At 52.6% G+C, this 22,272-nt stretch overlaps 1 protein-coding gene across 1 annotated transcript in view; it reads left to right on the top strand.

Moving 5' to 3' along the window:
- Positions 1 to 22,272, top strand: part of LOC101064737 (cadherin-2) — a 43,061-nt gene that overhangs the window by 6,014 nt on the left and 14,775 nt on the right. The window contains exon 3 of the mRNA XM_029832399.1: positions 19,782 to 20,002. Coding sequence (XP_029688259.1) covers positions 19,782 to 20,002 — 221 coding nt within the window. The remainder of the gene's footprint in view (positions 1 to 19,781; positions 20,003 to 22,272) is intronic.

Here is a 22,272-nt window from a genome sequence, read left to right as displayed (position 1 = left end):
CGCCGAGAAAACGGTCGTTCCTCTCCAAAATCCCGTCCCTGACGGGGAGCGCCGGGGAGCTGGGGTCGTTCTGGGGAAATGGGTTGTGGGAACACCGGCTCTAACGCGTTTTATTTGACACGGAGAACACCCAGGACGTGCTGCCCCTGCTGCTTAATGAGGCTGAGTATAAATAGCCGTATTGACCCGACTTCCTGCGTTTATGCCGTCTCATATCTGGGTTACTGCCGTTCTTCACCGGAGCTCCGCTGGAAGCAGGACACGCCAGCTCGCACCTGGAAGACCGTGCATCAGCACCTGAGCACCCCGGAGTCCTGCGGAGTCCTGCGGAGTCCTGCGGAGTCCTGCGGAGTCCTGCGTTCGCTCCACAGCGACTGACTTGTGGAGAGGGAAAGCCCTTTTTTGTCCTAATCTCCGCCCATCTCCCTGCTCGCGTCCCTGCTGCGCTAGCTTTTCTCATTCTATTTAGCTCGGTGGAAGTAAAGCAAAAAATCTTGCTGGATTTGGCATGAGCGTGCACGTGAAGGGGCGCCCCTCCCCGCGCCACTTCTCTCGCTTCTTGCTTTGTTCGGCCTCGGCGTTGTGAGAGAGCTTCCTCCGCCTGCACGTCTTTGCGCGCAGGGTCAAGCTAGCGCTCGCTTGAAGATAGAGGTGTTGCTGGTGTTGGAGGAGTTGTAGAGAATAGAAACAGATTTCTCACATCGCGCTGGGCCGAAGAGGCCGCCTCAATTAGCCCGATATTATTCCCTCTGACAGCAGAGGAGAAATCTGATGGGGGGGGGGGGGGGGGGGGGGGGGGCACATTCGCTGGCCACGGTGCTGCGACGCCGCTCGCGGGTTGTGTTCCAGAGGGGGCTTCAATTTCAACACAGCAGCACCTCGCTGGACGCCGGCGTGTGAAGAGCTGCTGAATGCATCGTCTGACGCCCCCCCCCCCCGCCCCCCCCCGCCGCTTTGATCCGTCCCTTTATCTGCAGCCCCACCCCCGCCGCCATTGTGCTTTACGAGGGAAGAGCTTCTCTGGCTCCTCGCAATAATTGATCTGACCTAAATGAGCAATGCGGGGACTGTTGCAGCCTGTTCCTCCGGCAGCCGCCGCATTAACTGCAGCTCATTTTATTATTGCAGCCATTAGTAAAATATGTAATTGTTATTTGTGCAACAATGGGGGGGAATGTGAGAAACGCCGCGTCCGCGTGATTACGTAATCTGGTTTATCGCTCCACTCCAAGACTGAGTCAACGGTCTCTTAAGAACTGAACATCCCATAAATGCTGGCTCATCAGAGGAGCATATGTGAGCCGCCATCTGCGTCTCCAGCGACCTCGGTCACGAGGCGTTGCCTTGGGATTGACCTGCAGCCCCCGTCGCCTCGCCTGCGTCGTCGATATTTGCTGAGGCATTAAAGAGCGTGCGGCGTGTTGCCACTTTATATCCTGTAGCGGTGCCTGCTCAGCAGGACGAGGTGGGGGGGGGGATCAGCCGGGGGGGGGCGGATCAGCCGGGGGGGGGCTGCTGTGACGAGACAAATGTCCGTTAATGTATTAGCTGCTCTTAAATAACGTTTATCAAACGGGCCGCGCGGAGCACGGAGAGGCTAATGAAGGCAGAAGTAGCCGCTCGTCCTGGAACCACGAGCACGATGGGATGGAAATGAGATCGCCGCCACTCGGCCGCACTAAATCACCAAGACGCCGTCGGGATGCGCGCGTGCGTTCCGAAGGTAAACACGCCAACGCTGAAAGTGGTTTACTTTTAATCTAGTAGCTCTGATTTCATGCTAAATTTAAAGCGAGTCCATCCAAGTGTGACACAAATGGGTTATTAACACAAAAACGTGCGTTGGCGCTAGAAACCGACAGTGAATCACACGGGCTTTTCTATATATCACATGTCCTCCGGAATTAGGATCAGTTTTATTATGTACAGAAGAATCCACCTCGGCGCTGCAGCATGCCAGAGGTTCCCATTTACCGGCATCCCTCGACCTCCCGTCCAAACCCACGGCGAGAAGCCAATCTGCCCGGGCTCACCGAGGTTCTGTCAGCCTTGACTCACAAGAAGTGTTCAAACACTGTGACCTTTGTAGAAGATAAGCTTCCTTCGGCTGACTTAAAGAATTTGGAATAACGACCTCAACCATTAATTTATGGCATCGCTAACCATACGAGGGCTCCGAGCCGAGGTTATTGACCTTTCACGCCTGTCAGTGGTGATGGAGGCAGTCGGATCCTCCTGGACCGGGCTTGTTAACATGCCGGGCTGTGAATCAAAGCCAGGGAGGAAGCCTGTCTTCTGCTTTGATCTCACGCTGTATATTACCACGATTACAGGCACGTTTCAGCCAGCCGGGGTCTTGTTGCGTCGACCTCTCAGGGCCCCGAAATGGGTCTGGACCCAGCGTGGGAAATGGCTGATGGATTAACACTCTTCCAAAATGGCGTGCTTGACTTGGCCAGGAAGGCTGGAAAGGTTGAGAAAGGAAAAACAAACCCCCCCCCTCCCCGGTAATGAGTGAGGCTGGTACCGTTATCAGGTCTGTACCTGGGTGTGTATTCCAGAACCATCCCAGAGCGGACCGGCCTTTCTCTCCCAGAGGGGCGGCTTGGCCCTGTTTGCAAATTGCGCAACAAATGGAGTCGTCAGTGCAGGAGTGTTTAAAAATGATCACGTTGACAATGCGTTTCAGCCTCGGCTAATTTCAGTTTACCGGAGCAGTTTGTGTCGTTCCGTCTCGGTCTTTTGACGAAACCTTTTGTTTGAAATGCAAAGAAATGTCCGACCACGGCCAGAGAAGATAAAGCTCATGGAAATCCAGCCCAGTGCCAGTGGAGCCTCGTGGGAGGCGAGGGGAGCCGCGCATTTATCAGCTCTACATGCTACCATGCTACCATGCTACCATGCTACCATGCTACCATGCTAACTTGTGTTTAGAATAATCCCTGATGTGGGTTCAGCTGAAACCATTTTAATGGCTGATGTGTTGTTGGTAGCTTTGACGCTGAAGACGCGCCCGTCCTCTGGTGGCTGATCAAGGTTCACATATTTGGGATTGGGTGTCTTAAAGGGGGGGTGACGCACTGTGGGTCGCAGCTCTCCCTTCCGTGGTGGCTCCCGTATCTCCGGCGTGGACACGAAACAACCCCCGCTCACTTGAAATGGTGCCTCCGGCGGCCATTTTGTGTGGGCACAAACAACCAGCCCCACTTTTAATATGTGGCGGCGTCCGTATGGGCGTCTGGCGTCGCGTCCCAGCTGCCGTCTTCCGCCGCAGTCTTCATTTAGAGGGTCGCGTCTCCAGCGTCTGTTTACTGGCAGCAGTGAATCCGGAGGACGAGGTAAAAGGAGCGGTGCTTTTAAACGCCCCCCCCGCTTGAGAGCGCACGCTCGTGTGTTTGGGGGGGATTTATTCGCACGCTCAGGCAGAGCGCTTATAAAAATGTACCGCGGGTGATAAATGCATGCAGGGAAAAACCAGGCGCCGGTGGGCAACAGGGGGGCGATGAGTGGGTGGGCTATTTTAGGCCCGGAATCAGTCAAGCTCCTACCTCGAGCGGGGGTCCAGGGACGAGTGGTGCCAGCTGAGGGGGGCGGAGCCAAACACGGTGGTCACGCTGAAGTTCACGCACGGTTCAGGAGCAGACAAGATGGCCAGCGGAGCCCAGAGTAGCCAGGTGGAGACGTCCTGGTGGAGACGTCCAGGTGGAGACGTCCAGGTGGAGACGTCCTGGTGGAGACGTCCAGGTGGAGACGTCCAGGTGGAGACGTCCTGGTGGAGACGTCCTGGTGGAGACGTCCTGGTGGAGACGTCCTGGTGGAGACGTCCGGGTGGAGACGTCCTGGTGGAGACGTCCGGGTGGAGACGTCCGGGTGGAGACGTCCAGGTGGAGACGTCCTGGTGGAGACGTCCTGGTGGAGACGTCCGGGTGGAGACGTCCTGGTGGAGACGTCCTGGTGGAGACGTCCTGGTGGAGACGTCCGGGTGGAGACGTCCTGGTGGAGACGTCCGGGTGGAGACGTCCAGGTGGAGACGTCCGGGTGGAGACGTCCGGGTGGAGACGTCCGGGTGGAGACGTCCTGGTGGAGACGTCCTGGGAAGCTCTGGGTGGGGCTGGAGTTGGCAGCAGAACACCAGGAACTGGCAGGACTTCTGTTTACAGTACACGGGAATTCTGGGACCATTCCCATATTTTAAATGCTCCATCTGCCCATTTTCCCTTTTTTTTTCCTTTATCACTGAATTATGTTTTGCTGTTATTTTTTCCACAGAGACAGAACTCGTTATAAAAAAAAGAACTTGGTTATTCAGCCCGCCGTTACAGAATGAGGACAAATGCTGTCATTCAGATCCATGATGCAAACTTCAATAACTTTTCCACAAGAAATCCTTTTTTTTAAATCCCCGTCGTGCTTCCATAGCCTGGCAACAGCAGCAGCCTTTTAGCAGCACATAAAACAAGTATAAATGTTCTCGAAAAGTCTAATAAGGGCAGCTCATTAAGCCAGGCTGATAATTGTGACCTGTGGTCCAGATGAGAAGGCTGGATCCAGATGTGGTCCCCCTCCACGCCGAGCGCTCTCCTTTAATGACGCCTAATTTGTCAGGAGGAAATGCCCCCCCCCCCCCCCACTTGCATGCTCGGCTCTGTTTTCCTGCTCGGCCGGGTCATTTAATCAGACGAGCGTCCTTGTCTCGGTGCACGAGCGCAGGCAGATCATCAAACAGTGCACGTCAGACGGGCGCGGCGGAGAATTCCCACAGATCAAACTGGTGGAATATGGAGCTAATGTTGCTGCAGCAACCGGAGGCGTTAGCAACGCCAGGAAAATCTGCTGCGAAAACCCCTGCAAAATAAAGGCAAACTGGCCCCAATAATGAGCTAATCCAGCGGTCAAAGGGAACCGCTGCAGCTGGTTGTGAAGGACTTTAAATTAAATGACCGGCGGTTCGTCTGAGGAACTTTCACTTCCTCTTTTTTATCAGCACACAACTCACCAGCGCTGAGAAAGCTGCTGCCGGCTTCTCACTCAATATTGGCTTCATGGAGGCGGGCGGCAAAGGCCTGCAGGGAACATCGACCATCAGGCTGATCACACTCACACACACGCACACGCACACGCACACTCACACTCACACGCACACTCACACTCACACTCACACTCACACACACGCACACTCACACTCACACACACACTCACACTCATCTAAAGTTATTAAAAACAATAGTGAACCTGTTTGAACACACTCACACACACACATACACACACACACACTCACACACTCACACTCATCTAAAGTTATTAAAAACAATAGTGAACCTGTTTGAACACATACACACACACACACACACACACTCTCACACACACACATACACACATACACACACACACACTCACACTCATCTAAAGTTATTAAAAACAATAGTGAACCTGTTTGAACACATACACACACACACACATACACACACACACACACTCTCACACACACACACACGGCCCTTTTACCAAGACTGTTGTCTGGGATGGGGAAGGTCAGCCGACACTAACAAGGCTTTGTGAACACACACACACACTCACACACACACACACCGTTCCTTCCTGCATGGCTTTAAAAGCTCATTATTCAGTGTTTGAAATGATATTTATTTATGAGCTTTAATGGTGTGTTCAGGGCTTACTTCTGGAAAACTTATGGTGATTATTCCTTTTTTATCGTGATGAATGCGGCACTTTTAGAACAGAAATGTTGCGGCGGTCGCTCACACAGAGGTGCCGCGAGGGTTCTGTGATTTAAGGCGTGAATATTCCCACCAGGAGGAGGAGGAATGCGGCTGTTTGACAGGGCGCCCGATCTGATAAGGAGTCGGTTTTTAGATCTTTCTGAACATTAAAGGGACTCAAAGTCCTGACCGCTGTTATTAAGTGGACATGTTTGGAATGAAAGTTGAATAAATCCCTTTTAATGGCGACACCTGGAACGCGGTCCACTTAAAGGAAAATCTGGTCCTTGTTGCTTTTCCTGGTCTCTAACCTCCATTCAGCCGTCTGGCTGCAACGTGCAACAGCGTCGATGGCACGTGCACGCACCAGTGTGACTCTAACATCTAATTCGCTCCTCTTCCTTCTCTCTCCTCGTCCTCCCATTCCTCCTGCCACAGGGGTGAAACGACCCCCCCCCCCCCCCCCCCCCCGCCTGCTCTTCATGCTTTCTATCAGACCACCAAGAGGTCTGTGCACGTGAGCACGTGTGCACGAGCAGCTGCGCACCACCGTTGAACACTTTTCCGTGCAAGATAAGAGGGAACTGGCGCATCCTCCTCCTGTCGCAGTGGGTCTCAAAACACAACAGCTGGGCCAATGAGAACGGAGGGAATTGATCACAGACGGCACGAGGGGGAACGTCGGGAACGTCGGGGGAACGTCGGGGTTCCGCGGGCTGGCGGGCGCCTCTGGGCACGTTCCAGAGGTTCCAAACATCGTAGAGACGCGCGGCCGGTTTCCCTACCCTCTTAATTTTATTCCTTATGCTGTAAACACTGAATAGTAATGGGAGGAAGGGCAGAAGAAGAGTAATTTATGTGTGGAGGAGAAGCCGGCGATGAGCTCTCCCTCTGGGATTAATGGGAGTCTCTGTCTCTGTTCACAGGAAATATGAAAGGCCCTTTGTTTGCAAAGGGCTCGCTGCTGCCAGCAAATAACAACCCCCTGTCATATTGAAAATCCCCCAACCTCTATATTCATTGCCTCCTCGGCTACTCGACCCTTAGCCCTATTTTTTTTTTATCTATAAGCTGATGTATTTTCTGTCAAAGTCGCTCATTTGTGATTCCACACCAGGCCCGGGGTCCAGCGGCCCCGGAGGCCCAGGCTGGCGTTAGTATTCCCCCTCAGATCCACAGATCTGACCACCGACGAGAGCAGAGGCCCGCCGCCCCACAGGTGGCGCCTCTCCTCTCTGACGCGTCCAATTCCGAGCTTCAGTCTCACGTCTGTGTGGGAAAAACTGGTTCCCTCAAGCCGAGGTGGAAGCAGCCGGTGTATTTTTAGCCGAGGTGCCGGCGCTGCTGTCAGGGCTGCTGGTTAGCATCCGACCTCGGGCTATGCTAAATAAAGAGCCACCATGAGGGGAAACGACCGGCCCTAAACTGGCGGTGTGTCTTTCATCAGGTCACACTTGGGTCTTTATCACACCTGTATCTCAGGACAGGGGGGGGGGGGGGGGGGGTGAGAGCCTGCTGACAGGTGCTAATTGCTAAAACAGACCGGAGGTTTTATTTTTGCCAACACCGCTCACGTTCTCATGTGGCCATTGGATTAGATTCCAAACAAAGCAAACGGTTTCGTTTGGAAAGGGCCCCCTCGCTCCTGGATGAATCTTGGCTGAACGCACCAAAAGATTGCATTTGATGTAGAAAGTGATTTTTCTCTTTTCCTTCTTATCAAATAATGGGAAAAAAAAAAAAGTTCCAGTTGTTTGGAGCTGCGCCTACTTTTGCTGCTTCGGGAGACGCACGCGAGCAGAGAATCTATTTGGTCCCTATCGACTTTCCCCGGCTGCCTCCAACGGATTCGACACGGATAATGTGGTTGTGTCTGTAACAAAGGGGGGGGGGGCTCTTTAAAAAGGCTGGAGTCTCCCGTGAAAAGGAGGGAGGAAGAGCAAAATGAAGAAAACGGGCAAGTTTAAATGGAGAGAGGGGGAGGCCTCCTTCACAACAGCCCACCGTTGTCAGGGGCAACTAAAATGGCCGTGAGTAATGCGCCTGTGTCTCCCGCCCCTCTTAAAGAAAACCTCCCGTAGCCGGAGTGAACACGATCCCGGCGTTCAGCGGGTGGAACCCGATACGAGCGCTGCCTTTATAAATGATTTATAATTGAGTTTTCCCTGCTAACTGGGGGCAGAAATGTAGCGGGGGATTAATCCCCTCACCAGGCCGACGCTGCTCCATGCTTTGATGCTTTGATTGGAATGCTGGCGACGCCGTTCATTTGCTTCATTTACTGAGGACTGACGGCTGTGGGGGGGGGGGGGGGGGGGGTTAATGGCCGTTTTCTGAAAAGGATAAGGCTGATTATGTCTGATGGGCCTCCTGTCTCATATGTCCTAATGTGGCCGTGATAGACAGGATTCTGAGTTTGGATACTCGGGGAGTATCATTCCCACATTCTGATTTCCCATAATGTTCGGAGATGGAGGAGGCATATGTTCCTCCCGTGGCCCAGGGTCTAGAGAGCCTTCCAAGGCAACTTAAGGAAGAGGAATTAGATTTTAGCAGTCGTTAGGTGATTTGCCGACTGATTTTCTTCCCGTTATTTACCTCTTTCCCATTTTATTCCTGTTTAAGTGCCCTGCTGCAGACCTGTAAAATGTTTAATGTTCTTCCCAGCGAAACAGTCCCACATCCATAAAAGGTAGATTGGAATTCCATATGAATTTCCCGCTGTCCTGGCTCATGGCACCAGTTCGAACCCCCCGGGTGCCCCTCCCTCTCCCTTTGGCCCGCTCCATATGCTACATTCAATCTTTGAAAGCTCGCTCCCTCCGGTCTGTTTGGACAGACGACTTTAGCGTGATGGAGGGGGACACATGCCACGGAAACATCAAACATTCCTGTGTTTGGTGCACGATCCCGTGACCCTTTTGTTACTGGGATTGATTTATGGTGCCGACGGGATCTCTCAACTCACCCCCGGTCCAAGTTCTCCTCTCTCCCCCGTCTTGCTATGCTAACGTGTACTTGGTTCCAAGACCCGGGGCCGTCCTGACGTGGATTTTGAATGTATCCCCGGCACGCCGTCAGGGATCGAGTTCCAACATACATGTCGTCACCATTTGCTCCGTTATGCGTGTTCGGGTCATTAATTCCCGTGCGCAGTTGTCACCGGGTCACAGGTTTGGAGGTTCCTGTAATGCCAAGGTCCTCCTAATGTGAATTCCAGTGAGGCAGAAAGGCAAATGTTTGTGCTTCCAGGCCTTTCTGGTATTCCGGGTTGCTCCAGCTGTCATGTTATCCTCTTCTAGCCCACCCCTTCCAACCCACAATGCAACAGCATATCTGCTAGCATCCCATGTGCAGCCACTTCAGATTTATCTGCTGTGAGGCCAGCATACCTCATTATCATCCCTCTGGCACGATGGAGACCACTCGGCGACCCTGTTCCAGACAGAAAACAACTGCCGAGTTCATGGAAAATGATATCCAGCATCACAATAATTACATTTTTCCCAGTTATTGTGGGAAGAAATGTGAAAATGAACATCAGTATTATGTTTTGGCCTAGCTGTGCTTGGGAGGCATGTTGAAAAATTCCCTCCCCGACCACATCTTTGTTTCTTCTTCCGTGTTGCCGAGAGCCCGTGGGAACCGGATTTTGCGACGACACACCGGCAACAGACCAGAAGCAGAAACCAGAAGTGCGCTGCTTCTGTGTAAAGGACTTTTTAAGCTGAGTTTCTTTGCCCTTCCCGAGCTCGTCTTTCTCATGGCTGCAAACCGATACGCCGGCTGCCTCCAGTTACAGTGCTGGTGGAGGGTTCTTTTCAGGCCGGCTGAACAAAGGGCCGGCGCTATTAGGATGCTGGAGCCGTTCTGACGCCGCCGGGCGAGAAGGCATCCAGTTCCTGCCTGCTGCAAGAACCTCCACCAAAGGGAGTTTTGATTGGGGCTGATCTTTGACCCGTGGACGCCCACATTATGCAAATGAGTGTACAAACAAGGAGCGCTGTGGATCACTTTCTCTGCGCGCTTCCTTTTAGGTGTGCGTGCTCTCGAGTTCTAACGCCAGGATGTTAAATTTGTGGGTGCACGTTTACTCTCCTGACCTGCGTGCGCACGCAAAGCGTTGGCATGCCACTTCCTTTATACCCCGATAAGCTAGGATTTGAAAAGGTAACTAAATCCCACCTACCGCCTCCACCCACACACTAAAATGCCGTTATTGTCGCTGCATACAAAGGGTTCGGTGGTGGCGGGGGGGGGGGGGGGTGTTCAGGGACAACGCCCTTTCCCAGACAGTGTATCAGTTGACCATGAAGTTGCACCTTTTACCCCCAAAGCAACAACGCGTGGTGTTAGTTCCTATAGAGCGGAACCACCCACCTCATCACGAAGCTGCTGCTGCCATATCAAGCCTCCCATCCGGGCTCGTTACCACACGTTATGTTGACGCTAGATTTTTATATCTGTTGCAAGGGCCGTAAACTCTGGTGTGTGTGCGAGGGTGTTTATCACGGTGTAGAAGGGAGGACCGGGCCGACCTCAACCGTCCCCATGAGCGACTGGGGGAAGGATTTGGTTGCAACTCTGTTCAGTGTCTTTATTTTATTCTGGTTTTGAGAGTTGGAGAAGTTCTCACCCCCAGCCAGTAAGCTGAAAAAAGAGCTAGCATTTATTTACTGTTGTGCAGGCTTTAAGCAGAGCCGCGTTCCCCTGCAGGCGTGATGAATACACCAACACCCAGGTCGACACTTCCATAATGGAAGCTCTGCAGCTGGACTTAATGGCTCCTGTGCTTTAGGACTGCGTTTTAGGCCCATTTGTTGGCTTTTATGTTGATTTGACTGACTATTAGAGACGTCATTTACAGCAGAGTGATGCATTTAAAGGAAAGGACCAGAGAATTTGTGCACCAATAACAGCCGGGGGCTCTGACATGTATCGCTAAAACTTGATAGTTGAACACAACATTACGCGATATGACCGCTTGTTTAGCACAATAATTGGCAGTTGGAGTCCCACAGAAGACCAGTTTCAACTCATTAAAGTGTCGGGATGTGTTTTATTATGTTTCAGTGAATCTGGCTTTTTTTTATTTTTTAAATTTATGGACCTTTGCGTGCTTTAAAACCTCGCCGTGGCTCCGATTGAAACCATATGTGCGGGTGGCTTGGAAGGGGGGTCCGCAGTGTCAGCAGACACAGCTGGGCAGCGGCGTCTGACCTCGCGGTCTCCCGTCTCCGCCACATTCTGCCAGAACGCCCACCAAGTTTGTGTCCTCGGAGCACCTGATCGCGCACAAATGACCTTCGAAAGCAGACGGCAACACGCTGGAACCGGCCGGGGGGGCGGTGGTTTGGAGAATGTGCAGGGTCCATGCTGACACGAGCTTGTAAAAGCAGGAACGGAGCTTATTTATGGAGGCTGCGGAGACGCGGCCCCCATCTGCAAGCGCGGCGTTAGCGTGGCGTGGACGGTGAGTTACAGCCCGACTGCTCGCCGCGCTCATCTTTAACACACTCGGATATTAGGAACGGTTTTACGACTCCCATCAACAGCTTTGCAGGCTTCTAGATATGCGTTATTGAATCCATGTAATGAGTTATTAGGTCGTTCATCTGGAGGCTGCATGTATATTACTGCCGCCGCCCCGCCTGCTCCTGGGGGGCCCGAACATAACGGATGGTTTAATAAGCAGCCACACAACACCTGACCCCAGAAGACCAGCACCAAAGCATGTTGCCTGTGTGGGTCTCAACATTCATCCGAACCAACTCTTGGTTAAATAATCTCTAATAACCCCGCTGCCACGATGCATCAGCCAGTAACGGTAACCTGGTTAATGGGTTAAAATGGGTTTAGTAGATATTCACAGGCCTGTTGGTCGGGGGGGAGCCGAGCTCTGCTGTCGCTGGTGCTGTGTTTTTAGGAAAAGATCAATTCCTGTTGAGAGGATCGGCCGTTGTGCTGCTGCTGGGCTGGCGGAGCTTTAATGAAAATGGCCCCCCAGCCTGAAACGGTTTGACCCTGCAGCTTGACCAGCAAAGCAGCAGTGATGCATCCTGCCTGCACCAGAGCCCTGCTGGAGGGGTCGGGCCAGCATATCAGCCCTCCGCCATCTTCCTCTTTAAATGCAGCGTACCCCCCCCACCCCCCCCCATTATAATTACAGCCTGGCATTAAATGAACCGCGGCCATTGTTGTTGCCACATAAACTCTAACAAAGGGACTCTTTCCTCTCCCAAAGTCACTCTGGCACTTCTCAAATCTATCTTGTTGTGGGATTAATCCTGCGACGGCCTCCTCTCGTCTCCGTGAGCAGGACGGAGGACGCGCACCAAGACGTGGTGGATTAGGCCGCAACAATGCGGTTTGATGTTTAATCACTCTGGCTGAGCTGTTCTGGGAATCTTCCCATTAAAGGATGGCTCCACTTTGAAAGGTTGACGTGACTCCCAGCCGACTGCTATAGTGGAATATCCACGTTCTTTTAACTTTAAACCCACCTGGCGGAGAGAGAGTGCGAATGTGGACACCTAAAGAGCGGGAAGCATGGCCGCTGCCGACCCGCTGACCAAACATTCCCCACGACTCCCCCCTCCGACCCGTCTCGCTCTGTTAGCGCTGCACAATAGGCATTTGGATAAATGTTTGGACTCCACCTTCAGGGCCGCGGCGGCTCCAGGACTCATTCAGCCGCCGTCGCTGCTCCAAATGAAAGGGTTTGTCGACCGGTGCGCGCCACCTGCTCGTTTGTGCCACCGCGGGCGATGGCGGCGTCGCCCGGCCAACGGCGCTGCCACGGCAGGGCGACGGATGATTCCCACCGGGACCGCGGAAGAGCCGAGGCCTGGAAACGCTTCAGGCGGCCGGCCCACATTTGAGACTGATTTGTACTCAGCCATGCTTGTGGTTGTGTGTTGTAACGGCAGACAAAGTGAGGACAGATGTGTTTGGAGTCATTTTCACCCCCCTGCCCCCCCCCAGCCCCTTCATGGTCCTCTCTCCCCTCCCTCCAGTTTCCAGTTCCTCTAATCTGGGACTCATTGTGTTTGTAATAAAGCACAGCTGCACAGATCCTTCTGTGAACCCACTCACTTCAGCTGATTACAAGGGAGTGACTCTGACCAGTCCAGCCCCCCCACCCCCACCCCCCCACAGTAATGCTTTACTGCCCCTCTACCACTGATAACACATATGAAAGGAGCCACTTCCTGGTGCTGGAGCAGCGCCGAGGCTAATTGCTCACACCTGATGCCGCATATGTTGCTATCGCTAACACTGAGACTCTCCCGTCAGCCTGCACCAACAGTGGGGCGAAGAGTCGCTCCGTACGCATCCACGCCGCCGCCATCACGCCACTGGCCGCCCCCGCGCCTCGTTGGCTCGCCTTACGCTCACACGCTGACCCTGCTTTCATCATCAAAGCGCAGCGTTGGAAAGTGACAGACGTCAGCCTCGGGTGCCTCGTGCATCCCTGGTTTTGACTCTAATTGTATGTTGTGTGAGACGCGTGGTCTCGGTGAAAGAATCTCGATGTGCTTTGAGGTGCACGAGGAGACGTCTCCATCAGAACCGTGTTTTTATACACTGAGATGAACGCCTCCCGCCCACAAAGCCCACAGTTGAATGTATATTCTTCATCTCCTGGAAGTGTGCAGCTTTTATCTGTCCTCAAGAAAGCACGCGATGTTCTCCACAGATGGAGCGGAGCTACCTCCAGCCCCACCAGTCACCCGCTTGATCACTTAACTACGGGAAGGGGGGGGGGGGGGTTCAAGCAGGTCGAGACAGCAAGCGGCGTTCGACATCTCGGTGCTAGCTTGATATCTCCAGGAACAAACGCAGTACAAAGAGATAAGCTTGGTTGACACATTAAGACGGCATTTGTAAACCCTCTCTGTTGCCTCCTGACTGGAGCCGCACAGAACAAGCTGTCACATATCTGAGGAGAACGTGAGCGCTCTCGGGGAGGAACGCACAGCTCCTCTTTAATCTCCTTCCTGTGTGTTTTTTGTGTTGTTTTTTTTAAAGCGGGGGCTAATTGTGTTTCAAGCAGAATTTGACACGTATTGATTCGAGCTAAACGCACATGCCCTAATCCCGCTCTGTGAGGAAGCAGCCTTTTTCTAGCCGCCATTGTTGTAAAGTTTGCCCCCCCCCCTCCATTTCCCTGCGAACTGTTGGGTGCTGACAGGTTTCAGAACCTTTTGAAACCCTCCATTGTTTTTATAAGGTTATTGACAGCTGTAGTCGGCCATGGAGGCTGGCAGCCGACATAACGGGAATTAAATGGCTTTTTAAAGCTCAAATCAAAGCCCCTCAAACGCAGACACGCCCTATTTTTTTTTGTTTTAAATGATTTCTTATTGAAAAGTTGGCGTGCGTTCTCAGGCACAGGCGCAGTGGCGATGGGATCTTCAGGATAATCGTCTCCCTCTCAGGCTGTCAGCCCGTCTTTCTTTGTTTCCCGGCAGATCTACGCGACGCCTCTCTCCGTTCCTCCTCCTCACCCTGACGTCTCCACGCCACGGAGGAAGCAGCATTTCCATTAACCTTGTTTTCACAGTCTCAGCGTGAACCCGTGACTGTGGAACATGACAGAAAGGCTCCGGCTTCACAGCCCGACCACCTTATAACAGCTTTTATTGGGATTGTGTGCTGGAGATGCACATTAGATTTTTCCATTTTTACAAAATTGTTTAGGAAAACAGCACCGATGACTTTACAAAGAGTCCTTTTGTGGCTCTATACCGCCTGCCCGTGCGTGTGTGTGTGTGCACAAACATTCATGTTTTAAAAGAAAGAAGGGAAGTGGGATGGACGGTGCGTGTCCTGTGTGTGCTCAGGACTGTAATTGGATGCAGTGGAGCGCATCGGCCCCTACCTGAGCTCGTCATTAGCTTGGACTTGACTGACAACGGCGCTCCACAAATGTTATTCCTAATCACCACAGAGGAGATGTACAAACGCTTGGAGCTGCTGAGTAATAATCCCCAAGAAAATGGCTGAAACGTTTCCTCGTTGGGCAACTTCGTGCCGCGTCCACCGTCTGCCTTCGCTAGCAAAAGCAGCGGCTAACGGTTGTCCCGGTTGAACAGCGGTGGGCTGCAGACACGAACATTTGTTCTCTCATCACCGGCCTACTGCTGAGATTTAAATCCCCAGTGAACCGGGCCAACCGCTCCTCTAATCCGTGGTCACTGACTTGTTCTTTGTCTCTACAGAATGATCAAGGGGAAGGCTCCCAGATCAAAAGTGTTTAGTCACGTCACATTACAGGTTGCAGCGAGGCGGCATTAATGCCGGAGCCTCGTGATTAGCTGTTCTGCAACCGTCTGCCAGCTTCTAACCAGGAAATCGAGGCCTTCAAGGCGAGCAGCCGACAGCAGCCGGCTGCTCGCCTTTTCATCCTTTTTGCCCCTTTAACCGCCTGTGAACATTAAAAACAAAGGAATTTCATAGCAATGGCGAACATCTAGCCCCTCTGAATGCTTCGCCATCAACGTGAGTAGGTAAACCTCACCCAAGACCTGGTACTGAACCCCCCCTTCCCCCCCAGCCTTGCTGGGTCCGTCCACCTCAGCCTGTTTCTACAGATGTCAGCTCGGTACCATTTCACCGCCCCACCAGACAACAAGAAGACCAGGCTGCATCAAAGGGCCTGTGTAGAGCCTCATTCACATGCTCGTGCACTCCTGCTCCCCCCCGTTAATTAAAATCTGCATTGATTAAGGATGAAATAGTTTGCCCGCAGTTATATTCATGTCATTTATTAATAGCCTGTTAACCTTTGTTAGAAGGCTCAAGGAGTCAGAAAAGCAGTGCTAATGAAGTCCAATGGAGAGAATCTGATAATTGTAGGTGATGAAATCGACTCGTTAACTGAAAGATTTTCCAAATTGCCCCGAATGGTACCTTCCCGCCGCCTCAGCGCTCTGCTCCTGCCGTTCCCAGAACGCGAATCCCCCCCGTATCAATCTAAATTTGAGATCTACCTGTAAAGGTCGGACAGCTTTTCTAACAGATGTCACGAAAAGTTGAGGCTCTTTACATGCCGCCGGCGCCGCCACTTTAATACCCTCTCCGCGCCTCTCCATCAGGCCGCCTGTCTCAATAACGGGCGGACTCAAATCCCAGTAGCTGCGCGCAGATAACTGCAGAAGGATGTAGCTTAGTCTTATCAGCTCTGGGCTCCGGTGACACCGTAATCCACACAACGCTCCGCTGTCACCGTGCTGCAGAACACAGGATCCTTCCGTTTCCCAAACAACGGTCCGGGAACGTCTGGGACGCTCCGCCCGTCACCACCGACCCCTCCGAACTGGTCACATCACCCAGATTCCCTCCTTTTCCGCTCGGGGAGCTTTTGAACGTTAGTTTAGGAAGCTCACAGCGGCCAGTCGGCGTCAGCTAGCTCAGAGCCCAGCAGGTGTCCACCCATCAGGCCATTAGTGGAGAGTAATGGTGGGTTTCAGTAAACAGTTGGAAGATGAACCTGAGTTCTACCAACAGGAGCCGCTTTATGCTTCGGCGCTCCAAGGAAACGGAGGTGATGGCTAAAGTGGCTGCTGTCCGTCTGAAAAAGGCCTTTTCAAAGCGAGGACTGAACACGGAGGGCGCGCACGTCGGCGTGCGGACGACCGTTGGCTGCAGGAAGCTTGAAAGGAGGCGGCAATATGCCAGTGGAAGAATGACCGTGGGCGTGGAGCGAAAAGAAGGAGCGGCTGCTTGTGAGATGTGTGTGTGCTCTGATGCAATTCCTCTTTAGTTTCCTAATTGCCAGAGACACTTAAAAGGGTGCAAACACTCCTTTTTCCCTGTAAATCCCCCACTTTTCGGGGGCCGACTGTATGCCCGGAATGCTGAGCTCATTTCAAGAGTGGCGCGTTACAATGCCTTCAAGGGCTCGGTCTGGCAGTATCGGCGCTCCCAGATCCAAACGGCTTTAGCCACAAAGAACGGACTTTTTATTTTATTTTTTTTAAAAAGATGGGCGCGTTTTTAACATTTCATTTTGTTCTGCTGGTTCTGTGGCTGGAATGACAATGAAAGTGAGCTGGATCGTAACTCCAGCACCAGTGCGCCGGCTGCCCCGGGCTCCCGGACCCCACAGGTGTGTCGTAGCCCCCGTCGGGTCAACGCATCGTCTCCGCCAGCACAGGCCGGGCCACTGACGCGGCTCCCGATCACTGGTGAATGACGCTCGCTGCCGGGCCTGTTGCAACAGTTGCCCCGGGCAGGAGGGAGCGCCTCCCAGGTATTTGACTGGTGTTTGCTCACAGCTTCGGATGAAACGTCAACTAAGCTGAACATTTCACAACGGTCGGTGATCTCACATCCTGGAGATGAGTAATTCTGAGTTGAAATCACACAGGATGGGGGCGGGGGGGTAGTTTAGCCTCTAACAAGGTGGCATTTTGAGATTGCTCAAAAACTGCCTTCCTTTGGCCTGGCACAGTTACTGCATTCCCCCCCCCCCTCTAACCATTCACGTCTGTCTGAGTCACCACGTGATGGAGCACAATGGAGAGGCACTCCATAGAGGTTAGCTGGGGTTTTGTGTTGCTTGTCAGTGGGAGGAGGGGGGGGGCATCGAATCTGTGAATAGGATCATTGAGTTGGAGGTAATTTTGGGCCCTGGTGCAGGGTATTAGTTGGATGGGCCTTTCTGCTGACAGCTCGGTTCTGTCCCTCTCCCTCACCCACCCTCTTTTTTGTTGCCCCCCGGTCCCCTCTGCTGCATCGGCATTTCTATCCAAACCGGAGGCTTTTATCTCTGCGCCCATGACGACACGTCTGCGAGGGCGTGGTAGCCAAGATCCCTTCTGCTCTCGTAGCGTTGGGGGCCAAAGCATCGATACTCTGATTAGTTTGAGCAAGCGGGGGCTGAGCTGGGCCGCGCCGCACGTTTCTGTGGTGATAAATGAGTCGGTCCAAGCGGGGCGTTCTCATCCGTTACGGCAGGCGTCGGCGCCGTGGCGGGCGAGCAGTGAAGGGCCCCTCACGGGCGTCCTCGGGGCCAGATTTGGAACGAGCGAGGAGCGCTCCAGAGAGCGAAGCCTCGTCAGCGTCAACACTGCCGTCAAGTGCACTTTTCAGCACGTTCATTAAAATAATCTAAATCATGTCAAGTGCCATATGGATGGATTAAAAATAAAAGCACGCTGGCGCCCGTTTTAATCCATTTACGGACGGCTTTAGGTAGCGGCGCGGCGGGACGCGTCCCGCACGCGTCCGAAGCGAAAGCGGTCGTCAGATTGACATCTGTTGCCTATAAATCACATTTTAAGGCCAAACTACTCTCCGTTGGATTAAAAGTGCTCCGACATTCCAGGCAGACGTAGATCATAACGGAAGAGCAACATTTATCCCACGTTTTCAATCAGAAACATCGACTCGGTGAGTCATTATGTTGTCTCTCCCTCCCCTCATCGCTTCATCTTTGGGCTGTTTTCCCTCCCCACCACTGACCCTGGAGATTGACTTTAGCAACACATGATTTATTAAAGAAGAGACGAAGCATCAGCCGGACGAGCGAGACATTACGCATCCCATTGTGAAGTTGGGAAATTTATGGAGCGTCTCCTGCAGCTGTGAGTTATCCTCTTGCTCTGACCCCCCCCCCCCCCCCCGGGTATCTGCTGACTGGTGATTGCTTCAAGTCTCGGAGTTTGCAGGCTGCTGCTTTAAGGCGAAACCTTCAGAGGGAGAAAGTCATCTTTCTAATGTCGGGGGGGGCAGAGAAGAGCTAATTGGTCAAGGGTAATTGACCAAAGCCAGCCAGGAAGGTGACGGTCGATATCGTGTGTATTCCAGCTGAAAAGAACGCTCTTGTCATGTTCTGTCTTTATTATGGGAGCTGTTGTCTCTCTGACTCGGCAAGTTCACTTTAGTCCTGTTGAATATATTTATTTAGCTCAACATTCATCCGCTCTGTGTGTCTATTATCTGTTAGCACGTCTTGTTATTTTGGCAGCAGCTGGGGGGAGCGGCATTTGATCCTGTCAGGAGATGGCCTCCCTCCCTCCCTCCCTCCCTCTGTCCGTCCGAGTGAAGCTGTGCTTTGATTGTCAGAATAAATGTGGCAGTTTTCCCATTTCCCACAGATATCTTTGCTGTAGGTGCTTCTCTCTGCTGCCTTTACATCAGGGAGCTTTTCCTGAAGATGTCTGCATATCAGAGCAGCAGCAGCAGGGTGCAATGCATTCTGGGAGGACTGATTGCATATATTTGGGGACAGCTATTAAATTAAGCCTTTGGGTTAAAGCCGTGACTTCCTTTAGACCCCGAACCTTCTGCATCCTCCCCCAAAGCCCAGAGGATCACAGCGTTGGAGCATAGACGGGGCTCTGGAGGCACCAGCGAGTCCCTAAGGTGGCGGCACAAAGGAAGATCACACACCCTCCTCCTAGGCTTTTCTTAAGTAATTCCACATCTGCTTTAATAATTCAGGGAAGCACCAGCGAGAGCTTCCACGCAGGCATTTTACACGAGGTAACTGTGATCTCTGTGGTCAGAAGGTGTGTTTTAGCTTTCTCTTTATGCTGTTGAGTGCTGTAAACATGGCCGTCATATAAAAATAGCCTGTGGAGACTGAGCCGTTCCAGGGAGCGCGGGCTCCCACGGGTCACCTGACTGCCCCGCATATGCACGTGTGTGTGTGTGTGTGTGTGTGTGTGTGCAACATTGGGATAAATCAACATCGTATGCGTGTCCCTGGAGGAGCTGAGGTTCTGGACGTGCGGTGGGAACGGTCCAGTGTTTGAGTTACGCAGCGGGCTTTCAGGCCTAATTAACACATCGGCATGTTAAGAGTCAGGTTTTGGGGTTTTAAATAGCACTTAAGGGAAACACTTTGTTTTTCCCCTCCTCCCTCCATCTCTTCTCCGCTGCATCTGTTTTTGAGAAATACCTTTTGGGGCACAGCTTGAAGTGAATAATGTATGAGCCAGAACCCTTTGTGGGCCGCCCGTGTGTGTCTGCCTGTTGTCTACATCCGATTTCCCCAGGACTGCTTTTATCCTCCCCCTCAACAAATCTCTATGTTTTTGTCTCCTCCAGTGGATTTTCTCGACTGCGGAAGAGGCGCTCCAGTGCGCATGGAATGCAACAACCCGTCGGACTTCCGGATAGAGGCTGATGGAGTGGTTTACGCGGCGAGGAGCCTTCAGCGCTCCCCACAACACGCGCTCGTGTTGCTGGTCAAGGCCATCGACGGCACCACCCAGCAGCAGTGGACGACTCAGGTCAGGATGGAGCCTCCTGCCCTCTCCAGCCAGCAGGTGAGCACACGGAGAGACCATCGGAACAGATCCTCCGCAGCAGAACCGTTTCAGGAATCGTACCAGGTGTTCCGAGAGATCGGATGGATGCTGGCCAATTAAAACTTAATGCGTCAATTTAGCAGCGGCTCAAACACACACTGGCACGGTCGGTGGCAGCAGGAGCAGATGCGGAATAGCTCCCCGTAAAGTGGCTCCCACCAAAGCTCTGGGATTCCCAGGTTATTGCCTTGTTATCCCAAAAGTGGACACGCCTCTCCCAGCACTTTAGGAGGCGTGAAGCATCTGTGTGAGCCACAGAGCTCCATTCTGGAGCTCCTGCTGGATGCTCCGCAGTCATCTGCACTTGGTTAGAACGACCGTGCGCTGGCGTGTCAACATCGTGCTTGGCCGACCATCAGAGGGAGCGGAGCGACAACATCCATCTGTCTGCTGATCAGGAAATGAAAAGAAGCTTTAAATGATCTTTTGTTGTGTCGGCTTTTGACACCGGAGCCGAGCGCGCGTGTGATCCAGTTTAATGAGAAGTTATCTCTTCATTTGAATCTATTATAGGAGAATGATGGTGCACACAGGTACCACCGCTCATTATTCTGTGCCGACGGCCATTTTCTTAATCATTGCCACCAGATCACTGATCATTAATCTCCTGTAGATTTTAACGAACCTCCCTGAATGTTGCACAGAGACCCGAACGCTTTCATTAACACCTTTAAGAGAAATGGCTGCAAAGGAGGGACGTTTCAGTATTTAAGGAGCTCAGATTAAAACGGAAGTAGCGTCGGCCCCCGTGGTCGGTTTGCCCTGGATGAGCGGGTGTCGGTGGTGGGGCGGTCAGGTTTTCCAACGCGCCGTCATCAGAGACCCAGGCTCGTAATGCCGCCGTTAATCTCTCGTCAGGTGGTCAAAGGTGCGAGCCCCCCCACACACACACACACACACGTATGAACACAGAGGCACGGCCATCGCACGCTCATCTGTACGAGGGTCTGCGGCTCGTCGCGTTTTGTCCGTAATGAAAGCGGGGAGTGACTTTCCCACGTCGTGCACGTTTCCGAGGTCACGAGCACTTGTCCTCCCCGCAGCATAATTATTGTCATGAATCATCACGCATCTCTTAATCACATCAGCGATTACATTTTTTTATTAGCCCATGAATGCTGCAGCCTTGGGGAAACGTTTTAATCAGCAACAACCCAACAATGTCCTCATTAGCATAAGAGGCTCTTGGCCCGCCGTCCCCACCTCCATTAGGACTTCTTCACTGTGGGAGGGAGGAAGCCTTTCCGTGTCCAAGTTCCCTAAAAGGCCACGCGTGCCTAATCCTGGCCACACACTCGCACCACGGCTCAGCACGGCCGACTCGGAGGCTGCAGCCACGAGATGAAGAGGCTCCAGAGTGGAGGGAGCTGCACATCTTCATCACATCAAAGATGGATGCACTCGGGGCTGGAGAAACCTTTCATGCCATCCATCATTCCAGGCGTGCTTTGCAAATAATTCTGCCTCTTACTGGCATCCTTTTTAATTGGGTAATATTTCTTAAACACGCTCCTTTGCTGTCCGTCCACTTGTCTCTCTGCATTTTCAGCCTGTGTAAGCTGCATAATCAAATTTCAAATGTGATTAGTGGGAGCCGTCTGACAGCTCCCCAGATGTTCGCCAAGCATTAGCCTGGCATGTGGGTCACGGTATAAAGTGCTAATTCATTTCTGTTTGTTTGCGTTGGCAATTTGCAATGACTCTGGAATCAGCCCCACTTCAGAAGGTCGCACCAGTTTGAGAAATACTGGAAGGTGCTTCCCTTTAGATTCCAGATGTTGCTCTTTGAGAATTCCTCAATAGGCCTTTTGTTTGAGCTCATTTTCCCGTTCTGGCCCGACGTTACTCGGCTTCAGAGGCTGCGTTAGCCATCAGGGTTCAGGCTCCGGCTCGCAGGTACCCCCCCCCCATCCCCTCCTTTGTTTCAAATCTCATTCATTACAGAGGAGAGAGGATGGCACATCCATTATGGAAGCAGGGCCTGCCTGTGTGGGAGCATTTTATCAGAACATAAGAAGAGGGCCGCCATTCAAAGCAGACCAGCACAGCCGAGCAGTTGCACAGGAACATTTGAAGACACAGCCCACACAGTTCTGTAGATACTTCAGAACTGCAGCACACCAGAGAGAGGACGGCCGATTGACCGGAGATTCTGCTGCATTCCATTAGAAATACTCGCTAACACACCCTCGGAATGGGAGACGTGTGTCTGCTCTAAGGTTGAGAGC

This window comes from Takifugu rubripes, unplaced genomic scaffold (assembly GCF_901000725.2).
Source record: "Takifugu rubripes unplaced genomic scaffold, fTakRub1.2, whole genome shotgun sequence".
NCBI lineage: Eukaryota > Metazoa > Chordata > Actinopteri > Tetraodontiformes > Tetraodontidae > Takifugu > Takifugu rubripes.
The sequence above is the reverse complement of the archived record's forward strand: the minus strand, read 5'-3'. Positions and strand labels throughout refer to the sequence as shown.